This window comes from Hylobates moloch, unplaced genomic scaffold (genome assembly GCF_009828535.3).
Source record: "Hylobates moloch isolate HMO894 unplaced genomic scaffold, HMol_V3 SCAFFOLD_88, whole genome shotgun sequence".
NCBI classification, from domain to species: domain Eukaryota; kingdom Metazoa; phylum Chordata; class Mammalia; order Primates; family Hylobatidae; genus Hylobates; species Hylobates moloch.
This window is the reverse complement of record NW_026652363.1, coordinates 53643-73421: the sequence shown is the minus strand read 5'-3', so window position 1 is coordinate 73421 and position 19779 is coordinate 53643. Positions and strand designations below refer to the sequence as shown.

Below are 19779 nucleotides of genomic sequence, written 5' to 3'. Positions count from 1 at the left end.
TCTCTCCTCCTCTGCCCGGCATCACCTACAATTGAACTGTGGCCTTGGAGTCCTGACAGTGCCCACCAGAGGCCGTTTCTTCTCTTGCACTGGATGCGAACTCCCTCTGCCCCAGTGCCCAGCACCCACTTATCCTGGCTGCTGCTGGCTGGCCTTTGGAGTTCTGCTGAGCTGGGCCGCAGTGCTGAGTTAAACACTGCATCTTTATAGATTTAGCTGATTACCTTCAGAAGCATTGATACCTTATTGACGTTCAGAAACAGGAGTAAGTGACTGTAGGTGACTCTGCCTTTGGTGCATGTGAGAAAGTTTTTCTCTTGTTACGACAAATGTTTCTTCTTCAGAGAGTTCACAGGAAGAACAGGAGAAGGAACCCAGAGACGTGCCACAGAGGAAACTGTTTCATGGAGAGGAAGCCACAGGGCTGACAGGAAACCAGACCTTACCCCCATCTGCACCTGCCCTGAGGCTGGCTCTTGTGCTCAGTGGGTCCTGAGCGCCCCCAGGTGGTCCTGTGCCCACTTCAGGGAGGCTTGTTTCTGGGCTCACACTGACTTTTTTTCTAATTCTGTTCCCCAAAATGGAGACAGAGTAAACCGCGAATCCATGCATCTCAGAGAACCCAGAATAGCAGAATAACACCACCTGCTCCCCCCACACACATTTAAGTAAATCTTATTAAAACTGCTGAAAACCAAAGACAAATAGAAATACATACAGACAAGTGGAGGTGAGTAGAGGGGGCATTCTTTCCAAAAGAACAGGAAAGATGATGACAGCATTCTTCTGGTTAAAACCTCACAAGCAAGAGGAAAATTGATGGTATCTGTAAAGTGTTGGAAGAAAAGCCAACCCATTATTTTATAACCCATAGATGTTCACTAAAAAGTGAAAAAAAACAGTTCTGTTTCTCTTTGACAGCATGAGGAACTCAATGAATCCATGCCCTCATGAGAGCAGTGAAAATCATTTTGGGAAATTACAGGGTTTGGAAAGACTCTAACAGCATACAGCAAGTGAAGAAACATTTATTCAGGAAACTCTAGAAAACTCAGTAAGGCCAGTCATCATATTTGATCTAAGATGCTCTTCCTTCCTTCTACCTCCCAGCTCAGCATGAGGTAAACTCCACTGCAGACAGATGCAGCCAAGAAGACAGGACACCTTCTACCAGCTCTCACCAGAGGAAACTCTTCCCCAGGGGCCAGGACATTGGCCCTCTGACCCTGCACACAGCACATGATGCTGAGTCTCAGTCTGGACAAGAGCTACTGAGAGCCAGAGACTCAATTCTTCCACGGAGCCCCAGTCATGGATGGAGGCTCTGCCCTGGGTCCAGTGCCGCTGGGAACATTCAGTCCATGGTTTCTAGCTCTGTCCTATGGCACAGGTTCCGCCCCACCAGAACCAAAGTGCTGGGACGGTGGGAAGCTCCTGCCCAACCCTCCGCTGAGCGCTCAGCTCCTAGGCTGAAGAAGAAAAAAGCTCAACTTCGTCTCCACATGCAGAACCTTGTTTAGGAGCTCTGTCCCAGGAGAGAGGGGGTGCTGGAATTCAGTCATAAAATATGATCCTTAATTTAGTCCTAAACATCCTAACTTCAGTAACAACAGAATGTGGAAAAGTTCAAAGCCTGCCTGTGCTCTCAAAAACAGTGGAGGGTGTGGTGAAAGGCCCTGGGAAGGGGATGGGTGGATGCATGGGAGATGCAGACTAAACTGCAGGGCTGCTGGCTTGCAGGAGAGAACCGAGGACATGGGAGAGCTGAGGGACCTTCTCTTTTGCTTGGAACAAATGCCGGACACTGTTCAAAGGAGCCCGTGTTTGTTTCGTTCAGTCTGTGAAGCAATTCAAACCTCAGTGCCTCAGTGCGTGGTCGAAAATAGGATTTTCCATCTGCAAGAGGAGGAGCTCAACATCTGGGTCTGGTCAGGAAAGAGACAGAGAGAGCCCAGCCCAAACCACTGACACCTGAGGATGACCCTGATGCTCACAGCTGTGTCCCTTTGGTATTTGAGACTGGCTTCTCTCACTTAGCATCATGTCTGGAGTTCACCTGTAATGGTTTATGTATCGGTCACTTGTTATTTTTTTATTGCTGATGGTATTCAATTTATAGTTGCTTCCTAGTTTCTTCACCGATTCAAATTTTGAGACATTTATGTTATTTCTACTTTCTAACACATACACACACACACACACACACACACACACACACACACACACAATATCTTGAATATTTGAATAGAAGTTATGTGTGAATATAAGATTGTTTTTCTCTGATGCAAATATTGAGGAGGGGGATATTAGGGTCAGGTGTTAAGGGCATGTTTGATTTTAGAGAAAACTAAAATTTATTTTCCTGAGTATCTGTTTCGTTTTGCACTCCCGTTAGCAATGTTTTCACCTCTAGCAACCTGGTATGCTCACCAGCATTGATGTTATCTGTATTGCTTCTTAATTTCAGCCATTTTAAAAAGTGTACCGTGGTGTCTCATTGTGGGCTTGATTTGAATTTCTCTAACGGAAAATCCTGTTGAGAGCATGTTTATATGCTTCAGTGTCATCTGCACATCTCCTTTATGAAATGTCTTTACAAACCCTTGCCTAATGTATCCATCAGTTGCTTCTTTTTTATTCACAGTTGAGTTCTGAAGGTTCTTATTATAATTACATTGATGGTTATATGACTCGCAAACAGTTTCTCATCTGTAACCTGGCATTCATTTCCTTATAGTCACTTGAGTAGAAAAAGTTTTTAAATTTAATGAGGTCAACTAATATCAAATTCATTTATTGATCATATTCGACATTTTAATTTTAAGATCATTGGTCAATTCTTAATTATTTTATATTGTGCCCCTTATGTAATGTCTCATCATGCTCCCACCTTCTGCTGCCCATCCTTCTAAGTCTCCAGTGTATATAATTTCTCTCTACATATCCTTGTGTACACACTGTTTATCTCTCACTTATAAGTAATAACGTGTGACATGTGACATTCTGTTTGTGAGTTAGTTCACTAATTATGTTGTCCCCCAGGTCTATGCATCTTGCTGCAAAAGACACAGTTTGATTCCTTATTGTGGCTCATTAGTATTGAATTGTGCATATATGCTATGTTCTTTCATAAAATCATCTGTTGGTGGACACTCAGTTTGACACATGTGCTATTGAGAGTAGTTTTATGGTAAGCATAGAAGGTGAGTATCTTTTCGAAATAATAGTTTATTTTCCTCTGGGTAGTTACCCAGTAGTGGGATTGTTGGGCCAAATGGCAGGTCTATTTCTAGTTTTCCGGGAAATCTCCTTCCCATTTTCCATAGAGGTTGTACTCGTCTACATCCTCATCAACAATGTCTAAGAGTTGCCTTTATTTCCCATCCTCACCAACATCTGGTATTTTTTGAGATTTTAGTAACAGTCATTGTGACTGGTGGAAGATGACATCTCATTGTGGTTTTACTTTGCATTTCCCTGATGGTTAGTGATGTTGAGCATTGTTTATATATTTATTATCCATTTCTATGTGTTCTTTTGAAAATGTCTACTCATGCCCTTTGCTCCTTTTAACGGGGTTATTTGTTTCTTGTTGCTGTTGTTGTTGTAGGGTTGTTTGAGTTCCTTGCAAATTCTTCATATTAGTTCCCTGTCACAGGCAAAGTGTGCAAACGTTTTCTGCCATTCTGCAAATTGCGTATTCACTCTGCTGTTGTGAAAAAATTATTCAGGTTAATTAAGTCTCATCTGCATTTTTTTTTTTAGGTAACAGGAATGTTTCATGCTGAATCTTTGTCAAACAGGATACAGCCTCTGCTTGCATGAACCACTAACAGGGGACATGCCATTTCCTAGTAAAGAAGAGGAAGGAAAACAAGGCTCTGAGTTAGATGGGGAAGGGAAACGCAGGCCCTGGCAGGAAGTGGCGTCTCAGCATGTTAAGACATTATAATGAGCAGTGAGGACGAACAGAAATCACTTTTGTCGCCATCTTGGTTTACATGGGCTTTGGCCGGCTTCTTTACTGTAACCTTTATCAGCAAGGTCTTTATAACCTGGATGCTGTGCAGACCTCCTATCTCATCCTGTGACTAAGAACGCCTTAACTTACTGGGAATGTAGCCCAGCAGGTCTCAGTCTTATTTTTCGTAGCCCCTATTCAAGATGAAGTTGCTCTTGTTCAAAAGCTTCTGATACGAAAAATGTAGAAAGATATCTGTAATATGAGCCTGAGTATATTGCCAAATATAAAATAAAACATAATAATGGCAACAATTTTCCCTGTCACCTTGACTAGACCACAGTCTCATCTATTCAACCACACACTAACCTAGGTGCTGCTCCCATGGCATAATGCAGGTCTTAGGAGAGCCTGCCACTATTTTTTCCTAAGTCATGAAGAGTGTTCTAGATAACCTGGGTGGGCCTGATTCAATCAGAGCATAACAGAAGAGAATGGGACTCCATGGTGGACGGCAGATGCAGGTCTTCCCAGGAATTCCAGCCTGTCTTTCCCGAAGGCCAGCAGTATTGACCTTAGGCTGCCTTGCCAGACCCTACAATTACTGTTACCAGAGCTCACAGCACAATGGAGTTTCCATCCTCAGCTCTCCTAAAGTCACAGGTGACAGCACAAACTCTGTGACAGTGTGAGAAGCACAAGATCAGCTCTACATCAACATCCCTTTGGAGGAAACTAGTATTTTTCCCTTCATGACTAATGTTCACTTCATTTTCCAAACGCCTCCACCCACAAAATACGGCAGGATTGTCACCAGGCTATGGTGAGTGCGAAAGTCCCCTCAGCCTACCCGGGTCCTGCAGACCTGATCCCTGGGATTTTGACAACAGAAAACACATCCTCTGTTTTCAGGGAAGAGAAGAAGAAAGGGAACTGTGAGAATCAAGTCTGCAGAGAAGGAAAATAGATTAGCAGAAATAGGGTCAACTGAATCAGTGTGAGTCAGATGTGCACAGTTTTTCAAGACAAGGTGGGATAGCTGTGAAAACCATCAGGTTTTAAGGACCCCGACCCTGGGTGAGCCTCTCTCTTGGCTCCCATCAGAACTCAAAGCCTGTTCTAATCAGAGATTCCCGTGGAGGTCTCTTCCCTGAGTCTAATTGGAAAATACTTCCCAGGTTTCCCTGAGATTCCTCGGCACTTTCATCCTGCTGACCACAGAAGGATTATCTGCCCCTAAAGTGACAGTGTGGCTTCTGTGGAGGCGAGAATGTGTCCTCCTGTTACTAAAACAAAAATACAAAAAGAACAAAAGTTTTCCATTTAGAGACATGAAATGTTAGTACAGGATTGTAAATCTGGAGAAGTTCCCTGGGGAAATTTGACAATGAGGCCGCCCCAGACCATGACAGGAAGCCACAGCCCTCAGCAGCGCCTGCACCTGCCCTGGAGACAGCCCCTTGCACAGTGTCCCGGGCGTCCCCTGGTGGTCTCGGGGACCCCTGCAGGGAGGTTTGTGTCTGGGCTCACACTGACCTCCCCTCACTGTGTGTCTAGTACAGTAATACACGGCCGTGTCCTCGGTTTTCAGGCTGTTCATTTGCAGATACAGCGAGTTCTTGGCGTTGTCTCTGGAGATGGTGAATCTGCCCTTCACAGAGTCTGCGTAGATTGTGTAACTACTATCACCACTAGTGTATGAAACCCACTCCGGTCCCTTCCCTGGAGCCTGGCGGATCCAGTCCTTGCCATAGTTACTGAAGGTGAATCCAGAGGCTGCACAGGAGAGTCTCAGGGATCCCCCAGGCTGTACCAAGCCTCCCCCAGACTCCACCAGCTGCACGTCACACTGGACACCTGCAAACAAAGAGACATCCTGGTCACAAACTGCCACACAAATCCACTGTTTCTGTCACTCACATCCACACACACTCAATCTCTCTACTTTCCCGTGAATCACCTTCTAAAATAGCAACAAGGAAAACCCAGCTCAGCCCCAACTCCATGGTGAGTCCTCTGTGCTCAGTGCTGATCACCAAGGGGAAAGGCCTTGGAGTCCAGGGCTGAGGCTCCTCTCTCAGAGCTGCAGGGTCAGGCTTGGGTTGGTTTTCATCAGTAGAGGGAGGGCTCTATTTGCATGTCTCCTACGATATAACAAGCTCTAGGGTGGGACGCTTGAGGAGTAGGCTGTACCCAGATAAGACGACGGTGCTCTGCATAAGTTTGCTGACAATGATGGTATTTGGAAAACGTACTGTCTTATTATGGAATTGTGCTGTGATAAACACTTTGTCCTGAACACCCGATTACATTTTTAAACATCTGTGTATGTTATGTTCTGTAGGAGTCAATATTTTCTCCATTTACAGATATGTAAATCGACCCACACATGGTGGAGGCTGTGTATGCATCTAGGAGCTCATGTCTGGGATGAGTGAATGCTGGTATCTGACATCCCCCTGAGCTGGTATCTGGCCCTGTGCTCCTCGTCGCTGGCGCTGACATCCCCCTGAACCATCCCCAGGATAAAGACGGATGTTCCTAGTGTGGTTTTCAGAACCCACTTTCTGAAATAAGAGCACGCGTGATTTTGCTGCACTCCAGCACTCAGCTGAGAAGATGCGGAGAACTAGGGTCCAGGCACATTAATTTTCAGGTACTTCTGACATTTAACATATGTTTGTATCTTTCTATCACTCCTTTCTTGTCTAAGTTTCTATTTGTTTGCTTGTAATATATTTTACGAGGCTTAATTGAAAGCTAATAAACTTCACATATTTACAACGTACAATTAATAAACGTGATGTAACTGTCATCATTATCAAGAAAGTGGTTAAGTGAATTCTTCTCAACATTTCCTCTTGTTCCGCTGTATTCCTCCTTCTCTCCCCTTCCCTTCTTCTACCATTTCCCCCGGCAACTACTGATCTTCATTGTACTACTTTAGATGCATTTTTATTTATCAGAATTTATAAAAATGCAGTAACATAGTACATATTCTTATTTGTTTGGCTTAATTTACTCGACATAAATATTTAGATATTATACTTTGTTGTTCTGTGTAGCAGGCATTTATTTACTATAAATGATGGTTGGTATCACAGTGAACAAATTCACCACAATTTGTTTTTCTATAAAGCAGCTTAACAATATTTGCATTATTTTATTACTCTAAGTCTTACCAAAAAAAATCTGCAACTCGGCTTTGAAATGTACATAGATGGGGAACACATCAATCATAACAGATAAACAGAGAAGATGTGATGTTGCAAATTTTAAAAAATACTTTAAATGCTTGAAGTTTTAAGATAAACACCAAATATGAAATCTAGGGAGAGGCAAGTTCTTGTAGAGCGTAATAAGGCCAGGGTATGAGCTGAACTGAGGCAGAGTCTGGCATGTATAATGCAGGCTATTGCAAGAGAAAAACACACATATGTACTGGATTGCTTGAAGTCAAGTGTGGTAAACATGTTGTAGTGTGAATTTCTCAGGGACCACGTACTGAAGAGCTTTTATATCCTTTTTAATTCCCTTTCCACAAAATGGGGATATTCACAAAAATCTTTCCTTCCCAGTGTGTCTGTCTGTGAGAGAAAAAGAGCCCACACTCTGAAATGCATTTAGACCCACCACCTTTATCCCCATTGCAGAATTAAGAAATTACTCTCCAGGGGCAAACTACAAAAACCAGTTATCTTAGGGGCACTGGGGCAATCTTTTAGGAACTGAGATGGGAAAAGAGGTCTTCACCTAAGTTTCATTGAGAAGTATCTGCTCTCTTTCTTCTTTAATCAGAGCCTTGGTCTGAAGGTGAGGTCACCAAATCCGTAAGGTGATAACACCAAAATAGAACATTGGAGCTGTGGGAGGAAACAGCTGGGGAAAACAAGAGGACTCAACCCAGGGAAAAGGACAAGAACACACAGATGAACATTTCATCTGGAGAAAGTTCAGAAACACTGGAAAGGTCACACCCAGACTCAGGGTCACGATGCCTTCTTAGAAATATGGACCCATGAAAAGTCAGAAAATCTCCCTTTATTCTATTGCCTTCCACCAATTTCACAATGTTCAGCTAAAGACAACGTTTTAACTCTCCTGAAGGAACTGAAAGAGATTCTCTGGAGGAGGGAACAAGGTGAAGAGACAAAGCCAAGCAGGAAAGAAAAACAAGGTATCACTGGAGGATCTGAAGTCTCTGATGGACACAGAAGAACAGACTTCAACTCGGACGTCCACTGCAAAAGTGAATGTCAAATGTAGCTCTGAGAAGATTCACAGACATGTCCACAATAAAGGCCTGGCTCAAATACAGGCAGAAAATACATACAACAAATAATAAACCAATATCAACTGTCCAACCCAACATGTCTGGTTATCAGCAACAATTATTAAATATACCAATGAGAAATACCAAAGTCACAATAAACAAATGATCAGAATGAGATTTGTAAATGATACAGATGTTATAACTATCTAATTAAATAAGATATATAAAGTAACTCTAATTCACATATAAAAATCTCTTAAAGAGACTGTGGGCATAACGCAGGACTAGACGGGGAACTGAGAGATGAAAATACTAAGAAAGAATCAAATGGAAATGTGTAAGAAATCAAAAGCAATGCAGTATAAACATGAAGCAAGCTTTGGGCACACCCCTCAGTAGAGCTGGCTCCGCTTTTAAGTGAAACCATGCACTTAAAATGTTACTAGAAATTTCACAAAGCAAATTGCAAATATTCCAAATGGAGAGAGAGTGAAGAAAGTAAACATTAATATCAAATATTGTAGTTTATGTAATTTTCAATCTGAAAGGTGAAATTGTAGATACAGAGACAGTATTTGAGAAAAATATGGCTTAGAATGTCCCCAGTTTTGTGAAAGACACTGAACTACAGATCCCAGAATCACAGAGAACTCGAAGGAGAGGAAACACAAACAGACACAGACACACACACCACACATCCACCATGGATAGAGGGGTGCACAATAAAAAGCTCTCACATCACACACCACACGCACATTTCCTCAGCTTTACACTTGTACTTAGGTGTTTTAAATTTATTTGCATTTATAGTATTAAATAGAAGTCTAAAATTAAAAATATATTATTCTCTGCATAAGTTTGCCTATTTTTACCGTGATCCAATACACGGTTCGGTTCAAATGAATGTAACTACATTCTTAGGAAACTCACTATTTCCAATAAAAATGGTGTTTATTCCTGGCTCTGTGTTGAATCATTTGTAATGTATGCAAATAAAATCCTCCTTAGTTAAAGTACTTTTTTAAGATTTGGCACATAATAACTGTTTATATTCATGGGATACAGCGTGATATGTCTATACATGTGTGCCATGTGGTATGAGCAAATCAGAACAATGAGCAAATTCATCAGCTTAGATACTAACATTTCTTTGTGTTGGTAGCACACAAAATTCTCTCTTCCGGCTACTTGTAAATATAAAATGTATAATATATTTTTAGCTGTAGTCACTCTGCTGGCTGTAGAACACTACAGCATATCCTTCTTGTCTGCCTGTAATTGTGCATTTGTTAACAAACCTCTTCTTATCTCTCAGTCTCCTCCCATTCCCAGCATCTCATAACCACTACTCTACAATCTACCTCTAGGAGATCAATTTTCTTAAACTGACACATTACATTGGGAAAATGAGGCATTTATTTGTCTGTGTCTGGCTTGTTTCACTCAACATAATGGTGTCCAGTTCCATGCATGTTGCTTCAAATGGCAGAATTTCAGTTTAATGCTGAATAATATTCCATGGTGTAAACACACCACATTTTATTTATCCATTCATCTGTTGATAGACACATATGTTGATTTCATATGTTAGCTATTGTGAATAGCACTGCAATAAACGTGGGTGTACAGGTATCTCTTCAATATTAGTTTTTTCTTTTAATTATTTAAATAGATATATACTCAGCAGTTGGATTGCTGAATTATATGATAGTTCTATTTTTTCCCATGATGGCTGCACTAATTCACATTTCCACCAGTGGTCTATAAGAGTTTCCCTTTCGATGCATGCGGCTAGCTTGTTATTATTATTATTATTTGCCTTTCTAATAACAGACTTTCTAGCAAAGATGTAGGATGAGAAGACATCTTATTGTGAATTTGCATTTTCCTGAATATTACTGATTTCTAGTAATATATGTAAGTATATGTACTAACATATCTATCTATCTTTCTATCTTTCTACCCTTTTTCATTTCTTTTTTTAAGAGATGTGTATTCATGTTATTCACCCTTTATTAATCACATTATTATTTTCATTTGAGTTTATTTTATATGCTTGATAGTAATCCCTTGTCCTATAAATCGTTTTCTTTTCTTTTTTATTTTTTTGAGACCCAGTCTCGCTCTTTCCCCCAGGCTGGAGTGTAGTGGTGCCACCTCAGCTCACTGCAAACTCCACCTCCCGGGTTCACGCCATTCTCCTGCCTCAGCCTCCTAAGTAGCTGGGACTTCAGGCACCCGCCACCACGCCCGGCTAATTTTTTTTGTATTTTTAATAGAGACGAAGTTTCACCGCATTAGCCAGGATGGTTTCGATCTCCTGACCTCGTGATCCGCCCGCCTCAGCCTCTCAAAGTGCTGGGATTACAGGCATGAGCCACCGCACCCGGCCAGTAGTTTTCAAATATTGTCTATCATCTGCAGTTTCTCTCCTCACTCAGTTGTGTCCTTTACTGTGCAGGAGCCAAACTTTCTTGATAGAACATGGACAGGTGTGCTGAGGGGCTGTGGGAAACTGGAGGGAAAGAGATGGACAGAATATTCAGAACCAGGTGAGCTTTACTCACCATGTGGTTTGGTTTCTGAGTTTATGGTTTGAACAGATGGAGAAGAGTTTGTCCAGGCCTTCTGGGGGGAGGGTAAGGAATTTGAAGAGAGGACGATATAACGTATTAGTCAAGTAAATGAAAATGTCATAATTGCGCATATGTTCTTGTGAGTGGAGTCGCTCAGCAGTGTGTGTTCGTCCCCAGAAAAGAGAAAATTGTGTCTGCTATGAAAAGAATGCATAACTTTTGACATATGTGGTTATTATTGATGACAACAGAGCCGGGATACTAGGTCATGTTATAATGCTAGTGGGAAGACTCAATAGAAGAAAAAGTATCATAGCAATAAAAAATGAAGCATCAAATATTTAAATGAAATGGCTTCGAATATTACTAGTAATGAACATGCCAAAAAATGCTACTGCCATAACCAGGAGAATAATTCATGACCACTTATAGGATTCGTGTTGAGATGATATAAAATTTCCACTTAATGGCTCATTACCACCCTCCTAAAATCATTCAGAGAAAAAGCTAAGAACAGAGGGTGACTTTACAGCAAGTGGAGGCCAAACACTGGAGGAGAGGGAGAGTCTGTGATGGAACTGTGAGAAGTGGAAACCTGAACTCTGCAGAGAAGCAGCAGTGATTAAAGGCAGTGCTGAGTCCACCTGAGTTTAGTGGTCAGTGCTGAGTCCACCTGAGTTTAGTGGTGAATACAGTAAAGATGGGTTTCTCTGCCCTCATTCAGTTTCTGTTCTCAACACTCTCTTAGAAGCTCAGTTGTGGGCATTGGGAATCTTCCTAAAACTCAATCAAGGCCAGCATTTTTTCACTGAAGAAAGTGGTAACAATTTGAGGGTAATTAGATTATAAAAATTTGTTATTGGAACCTCAATGTCAGTCCCTCGTAATTTATATCATAAAATGCTCAGCCTCATCAATGGAGTCCTCTTATCCTATCAGGGATGAGTGTGCATGAGGGCACGTGGTGCAGTCATGGAGACCGGGGAGATGGTCTGTTTAGGCTTTCTTGGTCCTTCAGAGAATTGCAGAATCATCTCCTCCCCTATTCCCACCAATATTTGTATCTGTGTGTGAACCTGGAGGACATCATTGCCATGTCTCGACATAATAGGAGTCAAATGGTGCATGGAGCTGACATGCTGGGTGTGTCAGTGTAGGACTGGGTGAAGAAACTACCTGCATACATGAACTGTTGTATTATCCAGGCCTGGAGCCTCTCACGTCTAGGATTTGCATTTTATCAGTGATTTTCTGTACTGCTTAGTCAGTAAAAATGTTATTTTTAACTTTCTACTGGAATAGCCTCACACAATAATCTAGAGGCCTAGAGATTAAAAAATAACTTATTTGGAAATTAACCCAAGTTCCAGGTGAGGTCTTAGTTTGTGCTGATAGGGAGACAGGGAGAAGCATGGCTGGAAACTATGACTGTGCTCGTAAATGCTTCATGTTAATAGGGAAGACCCTGTACACCCAAGAGGTTTAGACACTGCCACTGAGAACCTCAACCTATTATTATTCGTTATGACTCATACTTCAATAATAAGACTCCAGGTTAATGACTAAAATTGCTGCTACTGAGGTAAGCTTTCCTTTAGGACACAGTCCTCCATCTGATGTGAAATCAGCCCAGATGGCAGAATTGATTGTATTTATTAGAAATTCCAATTTGTCAAACTAGGAAATAAACATGTTTTAGGGCAGCGCATGGCTTTGGGATGCTTTGTGAACAAAAGAGCATCTCACATATTCTGGAACACTCCCCAAAACGGGCAAGGTAGGGAGTTCTTAGAAGCACTCCTTTATCACAGATTCCTGGCAAATATAAAGGTGAAAGTCAGTGCAAAAAGAGATAACATTTAAGCTAGGAAAACTGCCGCAGCAGATCATAATCTCAGACGATAAAACTGCTGAGAGAGCCATGGGTGTTATCAAAAATATCAATGCTTAGCTGCTGATCTTAAATACAAATGAATGAAAAAACATCATTATCAACTTTGCTTAGATAATTTGTGCCAGATTATTTCAAGTGAATATTTGCTGCATTTCAACTCTACAATTTATAGATAAATTGGTTATCAGATTAATAGACGCTTTGAGGAAACAGCAGAGGTTAATTCTTGATGAGGAGTGACGAGCTAGCCACAAAATCCTGTGAGAATCCTATCATTGGGACCTAAACAGAAACCAAGCCACAGGGCCCTTTGGACACATTTAGATAAACTTTCCTCAATTTCCACCCTTAAGGGGATATGAATGTCTTTTATTTACCATCTATCTGTGTTCTCGGTGTCTTGAAATAATTCCTTGACTAAAGGCTATAGCCTTTTTAGTTAATTAAAAACTTCTGTATTTTGTGTTTTTGGCCTGTGACCTGCCAGGTTTTGCATGAACTGAGTGAAGCACACCCATGAAAGGAACTATTATAAAATGATTCTGTGAGGCAGGGCTGATACTAAAGTACAACACTGTTATAACCTCCCACAATCTTCCACATAAGTTTAAAAGAATGGTATTCTTACATTAAAATTATCACAATGTTAAGAAACCCTTGAGCTCCCTTGAACAAATGTACTCCTACTAGCACTGTGGCATTACGGTCCTCCGCCTCAAGGATGTATCTGTCATTGTCCTGTGACTTGGTAGCTGGAAAAAATACATTTAGAGATTGTACCTCCAATACTAGCCTTTGCCGTACTGCATTTGGATGAGGCAGAACCCTCAAAGAGATTCATGCATTATGCTCACTCCTATCACCAACAGATTAAAGGTGCCATTACAGTATGTCTTTATAAAAACAGCGTCTTACAATTTTGCCACGGACTATTTACAGATTGCGAAAAGTTTTAAAGAAAAACTTTCCTTGAAACACTGGAAAAATCTTATTTTTATTAACACAGCAGTAAAACTCCATGGAGTCAGTCCCTTGGATTTCTTTTTACAACTCAATAAGGAATTAAAAATTCCACACAGTTGAAAGTTACTCCCATAGAGAGAATTTTTACCTACTTAATTAATAGACCAACCTTCACTAAGAGGCACTCTCCCACGGGATGCCAAACTTAAACAGATCTCTGTAACCTGCTGATGTCTTAATGCACTTTTTCTCTAGACAGCCATAAATGCAAGGGCAAATTTTGTGTATTTGTGCATAAGTGATCTGAATGAATTTCACCAGGAGTGGAATGATATGGTTTGTCTCTGCAGTTTCACCCAAATCTCATACTAAATTTTAATCCCCAAGTGTTGTAGGAGGGGTCTTATGGGGAGTGATTGAATAATGGGGGCGACCTTCTGCTTTGTGATTCTCACAAGATCTCATGGTTTAAAAGTGTGGCTCATCTCGCCTTGCTCTTTCTCTCTCTCCTGCCAGCATGTGAAGAAGGTCCTTGCTTCCCCTTCACTTTCCATGATGTCTGTAAGTTTCCTGATGCCTCCCATTAATGCTTCCTGTTAAGCCGGCAGAACTGCGAGTCAACTAAACCACTTTTCTTCATAAATTTCCCAGTCTTAGGCAGTTCCTTACATTAGGGTAAGAATGGACTAAAACACAGGTTGAAATAGTTCTGGAGAGCAATCATATAACAATGTGACTATACTAATGAATACTGTATTATAAAAGTATCTTTTGCAGGAAGAGTAGCTATTAGGTGTTTTTATCACACACAATAAATTAAAGGCATAAAATGATAACTCTTTGAGCGTATAGGCATGCCAATTACCTTGATAATTATGAGCATTTCCCCAAGAATATCAATACATCAACTGGTGTACCTTAAATACATACAATTTTATTTGTCAGCAATAGCTCCATAAAGCTGAGAAGCTATAATGCATACTTATATTTCTACATATTTTATCGATAAAAATATGTGAATATAAACAGAAGAACTTGTACAAAGATATTTATAATAGTGTTGTTTATGATGTTTATACTGGAAACAAATTTAAATCTCATCAACAGGAAAATAGGTATACATATTGTCACTTATTCACTTAATGAACTGATTTATTTATTTAATAATCTGTCATTTATTAATGCAATGGACTGATTCAAATATGAAATATCTACATGTGTATGAGTACATACATATTTATACATATGATGACAAAACCTTGATAGATGCTATCACATGAATGAACCTCACAGAGAGTAAAAGTTGCCCCTTACAAAACTGATCTATAATATTTTATTTCATGTATATGAAGTTCAAAACAAGAAAAAGGGACCTACAGTGACAGAAATCAGAACATTTTTCTATTTGCATTTCTCTGATGATTAGTGATGTTAAACATTTTTACAATATATTTGCTGGGCACTCGTATGTATTCTTTTGAGAAGTGTCTCTGTCACTTGCCTGTGTATTAGACCGTTTTCAAACTGCTGATAGAGACACACTCAAAACTGGGAAGAAAAAGAGGTTTAATTGGACTTACAGTTCCACATGGCTTGGGAGGCCTAAGAAACATCGTGGGAGGTGAAAGGCACTCCTTACCTGGCGGGTGCCAAGAGAAAATGAGGAAGAAGCAAAAGCGGAAACCCTTGATAAACCCATCAGATCTGGTGAGAATTGTTCACTCTCACGAGAATAGCACGGAAAAGACCAGCCCCCATGATTCAATTACCTCCCCGTGGGTCCCTCTCACAACACATGGGAATTCTGGGAGATACAATTCAAGTTGAAATTTAGGTGGGGACACAGCCAAACCATATCAGCCCATATTTAAAGGGGTTATTTGTTTTTCTTTTTGATTTGTTTGAGTTCCCTGTAGATTCTGGATATTAGGGCTTTATGGGATGCAACGTTTGTGAATATCTTCTCACATTCTGTAGGTGGTCTGCTTACACTGCTGATCGTTTTGCTTGCTTGTTTTTTGTTTGTCTTACTGTGCAGAAACTCCTTAGTTAATTAGGCCCCACTTGTCTATTTTTGTTTTTGTTGCAATAGGTTTTGGATACTCAGCCAAAAACTTTTTGTCAAAGCTGGTATCGATAAGAGTATTTCCAAGGCTGTCTTCAAGGAATGTTATGGTTTGAGGTCTTGCATTTAACACTTTGATCAATTTCGAGTTAATTTTATATATGTTGAAAGTACACGTCCAGCTTCAGTCTTCATCATATGCCTAGCTAGTTTTCCCAGCACCATTTATTGAACAGAGTCCTTTCCTCATTGCTTGTTTTCATCAGCCTCATCAAAGATGAGATGACTGTAGGTGTGCAGCCACACACCACTCAGAATGGCTATCACTAAAAAGTCAAAAAACAATGGAAGCTGGTGGGACTGTGGAGAAAAGAGAACACTTATACAGTGTTGATGGGAATACAAATTAGCTTTGCCACTTTGGAAAGCAGACTGGAGATTTCTCAAAGAACTTAAAACAGAGATATCATTTTACCCAGCAATTCCACTGCTGTGTATACACTAGAAAGTAAGCAAATAATTCTACCAGAGTGAGACATGCACATGTATGTTCATTGCTGTGCTATTCACAGTGGCAAGACAGATCAATCCAGATGCACATCATTTGTAGACGGAATATAGAAAATGTGGTACATCTACACTATATAATACTACACAGCCATGAAAATGAATGAAATCATGTCCTTTTCAGCAAAATTAATGGAGCTGGGGGTCTTCATCATAAGCAAATAAATGCAGGGACAGGAAAACCACATACCACATATTCTCCTATGTGGGAGCTCAGCATTGAGCACTCATACACATAAATACGAGAATGATAGACACTGTGGACTGCTAGAGAGTGGAGGGAGGGGGTGATGGAATCTGGATTCCAAACCTCAGCATCACTCAATAATCTCATGTGACAAGTCCACACATGTCCCCTCTGTATCTAAATTGAAATTTGAAAATTAAAAAAAAATCCTTACATGAGAGCTGACTGGAAGCACCAGAGGACACTTGTTGTGGAGATGGACCTGCTCCTCACCCTAATTTAGGTGCTGGAGATAAATGTGTGCACATTTGCCAGAAACCCTCAAACTGTACATCGAAGATCTATGGATTTTTGTATATGTTAATTTTATCTCATAAAACTAGAAAATTGACAATTGTAGGAAAATATTTTATATTGAAATTAAAATCTGAATAACTTGTATATGAAAATTCAAATAGAAAATGTAAATGTGATTATTACATAATTATTTAAATGTATTTAGCTATATCTACTAGACTAAAAAGCCCAGAAAAAAGAAAGACGAAGGTGACATCTTAAAAAGAAAAATTAATAAACACACATGTCACAGATAAGTAAAACATGGCCAAAATATGTGGAAGATTTTATACTATTAGTTATACAAAGTTAATAAACTATTGATATAATATTCTAACCTGTTTTATCAGGATAAATTACTAATATTTTGTGTAAAATTATAATTGGGGACAGCCGACAGGAAAATAACAATATTTACAAGCTCATGTTATAAATGTTAACATATTCTCAATGTTGGCCCAGCTCTTACACCTGAAATTTATAATTAAATCATGGTTTTATTTGGAGTCCTAGGAAAAATTAATTTTAAGAGATGACATAATGGAATCATCTCCAATATGGAGATATTAGTATCTCATCTATACAGAAATTAAAAATACATAACACATATAAAGTCCTGATGAGAAACTCTATTCCATGGAAAAGGGCTTATCGTATTTGTTTGTGATACATTTGCTGTTAAAATTATCACCTTTATGATGTTTTAGAAAATTAAAACAAAGCGTGATGAACTGAAGTGTGATGTTGCTTGTTTGGTACAGCAGCGGGGTGAGGATAATGAAGAGCCCTGTGATCCCGAGGAGACGGCCTAATCCAAGGAGAGGGAGGCTCCAGGTCATGTGGACTCACACGGGGCACCTGCTTCTGCCTGTCCCACAGCCGCTCACAGAAGCCTTCAGTAGACAGGGTTGCAGATGGGCCCTCGAGATGATCCAATGAGATCTGGAGCTGAAGAAAAAGTGATCTGGGATAAATTTTAAAAACTAAAATAAAAAAATTATTTTAAATTCACAAATTGTGGTTGTTTATATTTACAAGGTAAGAATAATTAAGAAATGATTAAGATAATTATCATTCATCATCTCAAATTCTTATTTATTGTGACAACCACATTTGAAATGACCATTATTTAACAGTAGTTAAATGAACAAATATAAATCAACTGATGTAAACAATTAAAAATAACCAAAACCAATTATGAAATACTCTGATAATTTACATTTAGCTCAACATTAAGTTTTATTTTTAGGACATATTTTTAGAATTATTTTATTGTAATGTTTATTATGAATTCCTACACATATATGCATAGATCTGTGTATTCATTTTTCTTTGTCTTTGTTTTTTTTTTTTTTGAGATCAAATCTTGCTCTGTCACTCAGGTTGGAGGGCAGTGGTGCCATCTTAGCTCACTGCAATCTCTGCCTTCCGGGTTCAAGTGATTCTCCTGCTTCAGCCTACCAAGTACCTGGGATAAAAGGCGTGTGCCAACACACCCGGCTAATTTTTGTATTTTTAGTAGAGATGGAGTTTCACTATGTTGCCCAGGCTGGACTCGAACTCCCAGCCTCAAGTGATCCCCCCACCTAGGCCTTCCGAGTTGCTGGGATTACATGTGTGAGCCACCGCGCCTGACCTATACATCTTTCTATAGTTATAAATTTATGTCCCTATAGCTATGTAGCTGCTGATGTCAACACATGTTAATAAAACTCTGGAAGTGTCGGTGCAAATAATTAGGAATGTTTATTTCATGAAAGTGTATACTTAAATATATATATATAATTTAAAAATTACTAAAATTTAAATACTAATGATAATAAATTAAGAATAAACACAAGTAATAAACTGTCACAGCCTAGAATGCTCCAGAGTCCGGCAAACACAAACCTGACTTCTCCAGCTGATAAGAAAGGAAACCTCCCCCTGCACCTGCTCCTGGGACCTGTCCCGTCCTCAGTGGGTCCCGAGCGCCCCCTGGTGGCCCCGCGCGCCTCTGCAGGGAGGTTTGTGTCTGGGCTCACACTGACCTCCCCTCACTGTGTCTCTCTCTCGTACGATAATACTCTGCTGTATCTCTCTGGTACAGTAATATACGGCCGTGTCCTCGGTTTTCAGGCTGTTCATTTGCAGATAGGCGATGCTTTTGGAATCATCTCTTGAGATTGTGAATCTGCCTTTCACAGACGCGGCGTATTCTGTTGTCCCACCATCAGCTTTGTTTCTAATTAAACCTACCCACTCCAGCCCCTTCCCTGGAGCCTGGCGGACCCAGTGCATGTAGTTGTTACTGAAGGTGAATCCAGAGGCTGCACAGGAGAGTCTCAGGGACCCCCCAGGCTGGACCAAGCCTCCCCCAGACTCCACCAGCTGCACCGCACACTGGACACCTGCAAACACAAAGACATCAAGGTCAGAAACTGCCACACAAATCCACTGTTTCTCTCACTCAGGTCCACTCACACTCAATCTCTCAAGTTCTCCATGAATCACCTCTTAAAATAGCAACAAGGAAAACCCAGCTCAGCCCCAACTCCATGGCTGGTCTTCCGTGTTCAGTGCTGATCACCAAGTGGAAACTCTTGGGAATCCCAGGGCTGGGGCTCCTCTCCCAGAGCTGCAGGGTCAGGGCTGGGCTGGTTTTCATCAGCAGAGGGAGGACCCTATTTGCATGTCTCCTACTATATAGCAAGCTCTGGGTTGGGACGCCTGAGGAGAAGACAGTACCCAGATAAGATGACTGTGCCTTGCAGGAGTTTGGTGACAATGATAGTACTTGGAAAACATGCTGTCTTATTATAAAATTGTGCTGTGATAAACACTTTGAAAAGATTACCTTATTTTATTTTTACATACCTGTGTACATTATGTTTTGTCAGAGCCAGTGGTTTCTCCATGTACAGATGTAAGTATGTGTCTGAGAGCTCAAGTCTGGGATGGGTGAGCCCTGGTACCTG

At 40.5% G+C, this 19779-nt stretch overlaps 1 pseudogene and 1 gene segment (V, D, J or C); both read right to left on the bottom strand.

Annotated features, from left to right (window-relative positions):
* Positions 1 to 5514: 5514 nt before the first annotated feature.
* LOC116463931 (immunoglobulin heavy variable 3-11-like) lies at positions 5515 to 6028 on the bottom strand (annotated as a pseudogene).
* Positions 6029 to 6380: 352 nt separating this feature from the next.
* On the bottom strand, positions 6381 to 19427 carry LOC116463930 (immunoglobulin heavy variable 3-49-like). The segment is given in 3 exon segments: positions 6381 to 6502; positions 18853 to 19212; positions 19316 to 19427. Coding segments are annotated over 3 exon segments (528 nt in total).
* Positions 19428 to 19779: the final 352 nt, after the last annotated feature.